This window comes from Austrofundulus limnaeus, unplaced genomic scaffold, assembly GCF_001266775.1.
Source record: "Austrofundulus limnaeus strain Quisiro unplaced genomic scaffold, Austrofundulus_limnaeus-1.0 Scaffold2408, whole genome shotgun sequence".
Classification (NCBI taxonomy): domain Eukaryota; kingdom Metazoa; phylum Chordata; class Actinopteri; order Cyprinodontiformes; family Rivulidae; genus Austrofundulus; species Austrofundulus limnaeus.
The window spans coordinates 20,143-22,397 of NW_013954810.1; the positions used below are offsets into that span (position 1 = coordinate 20,143).

The following is a 2,255-nucleotide window of genomic DNA, read 5'->3' on the forward strand; positions in this document are numbered from 1 at the left end:
GATCAGGTGTCAATTTTTATTTTATTTATTTTGGTGGATGCAATGCTCTTCCGTAAGATTTTTATTTAAAATACAGTACTATTAACAATTTGGTTTTTACTCTTTCTGTTTGTTAGCAAAATATATCATGAACCCCTGATCAGATTTTAATGAAACCTTTAGGAAATAACTATTAGATGTACATCTACCACTATAACTTTAATAATGAACCMATTTTATGATGGCTGCCACAGAAAACCCTAAACCCTTTATAGTTCAGTCAGTTGTGCAGATCATAAAGTTAAAGTTTGTTGAGAATCAATATTAAAACACAATTTGAGTGTTTCTTATTGTGCAAGATCTTTGCTTTAAATGTAACTTTTAACTGAGTGTTAGTGAAATATCTCATGAAGCACTTAACAGGTTTTAATTGCTCTTTTTGAACAAAATCATTTGTTATCTGGTCTATTTTAGAAGTGAAGCCAATTCAAGATTTCTGCCATAATCTGTCAAACTGATCAAACCCTAAAAAGCTACAACACAGTTTTACAAAAGCTGAGATAAAGTTTGATGCAGACTAATGGAATTACATYAAATCACTGAATGTTATTTTAAAAGTTTGAMCAAAGTGATCCATCTTTTCTCCACCTAAGATGACTTTTGTCTAAAACTCTGGTATGAGAGCAGATTGTGGGCGATGTATGATTTAATTGAGTCATCCAAGCTCTCCTGTTCTGAGGGAAGCTCTGATTTCGCTACATTATTAATGACTTCACTCTCCAATTCAGTCTTTTGTTGTGTGCAGCTCCCAGGAGTTTAAACATTTATTAAGAGGTTTGTTGATGATTTCAGGTGAAAGCCAACCCCAGTAAGAAACCCATCTTATCTCTGCCAGCACGCAAACTGACCAAGGAGCAGGCTGCTGTTCTCACTGCAGTGCTGAGCGGCAAGAACGTCTTCTTCACRGGGAGTGCAGGTAAAAGTCCCGGTCATCTCTGGACACCGTTTAAATGTGAGATAATCACATTAAACCATATGTTCCATCTGACAGGACCTGAAACATCAGAGTGTCTGTGTTTGTTGGTGCTGATGGTTAAATATGTCGTGAATTACTGAGTGGATACCACTTTTTATAGTCAACCCAATTCAAGTTGGTCGCCAAAGCTTAGTGACCTTACACAGAATTACCTCCAACCCAATGAATTTAGATAAATATTGAGCTAAAGTTTGGTTTGGTGGTAGCTGAGAGTCTTTTACAACATGTACTAATGAACCATGACAGGTACTGCTCATATTGTTTGACCAAAACRTCCACAACTTGGAGCCACCTAAAAGAACAGTCTGGTCATCTTCRAAGATGATCTTTCTAAAAGTTATCAATAGTTCTTAGCTTATTGTGTTTATGATGTTTGTTATCATTTTGACCTAGCCTGACCTTGACAAAGACTTTTTTCTGTTGCTCCACACTCTGCTCTCTGAGGTTGAGCCTGATCAGGTACTAATCATAACTATTAAACAGAGCATCACTTAAAAATAATTGGACTGTCCCTTTTTAMATTATTTCAGTTTAAAACTCTGGAAAGAGTTCCTTTAAGAACTGCTGGAGTTTTAATTACCTTTTTGACTTGTTAAGATTTGATGTACATTTCTTGCTGAACTCGTTTTTGGTTGTAGATTTTTTTAAATTATTTAACTCAAAGACATGAAATGTATACACAATAATGATAATAAAACAGGTTTGAATGGTGTAGAATGAAGAAAAAATCTTATATCTGTTCTTAATAAAAAAAAAAGAATAACTTCAAACAAACTTAACCTTGAACAACCAGATCTCTTTTTTTTATCCTATTTAAACATTACACATTACATGGTTTTATATTTTCCCAATAACTTTGACTTAATCTCCTTTTTGAACATATAGAGTGTTTTGGAGAATTTTATATTAAAATGTATAAAGTTCCCACAAGGCCCACAAAAACACGTTACCTTTAAACATCCAAGTAAAATTTGTTGAGAAAGAGTTGTTATAACCTTAAAGGGACAGAGATATTTGTAAAACCCAAATTCAGAACTAGTTTGAAGGAACGGTGTACTTTAATTCAGGGAATAAAACTATGGAATAATTTGGGGAGTGATGTAAAAACTGCAGGATCACTGTGTACGTTTAAGAAAATAATAAAAGTTGGTTTGCTAAAGAAATACGAAACAGTATAATGTGTATCTATATAGATTGTTGTTGTAGAGGATTAGATGTTCTTGTCTTTTGTTTTGTTAAC

The 2,255-nt window shown here is 33.6% G+C and overlaps 1 protein-coding gene across 1 annotated transcript in view; it reads left to right on the plus strand.

Annotated features, from left to right (window-relative positions):
- Positions 1 to 2,255, plus strand: part of pif1 (PIF1 5'-to-3' DNA helicase homolog (S. cerevisiae)) — a gene marked incomplete at its 3' end in the record, with an annotated part of 10,372 nt that overhangs the window by 1,424 nt on the left and 6,693 nt on the right. The window contains 1 exon segment of the mRNA XM_013999679.1: positions 832 to 955. Within this exon segment, the coding sequence (XP_013855133.1) occupies positions 832 to 955 (124 nt within the window).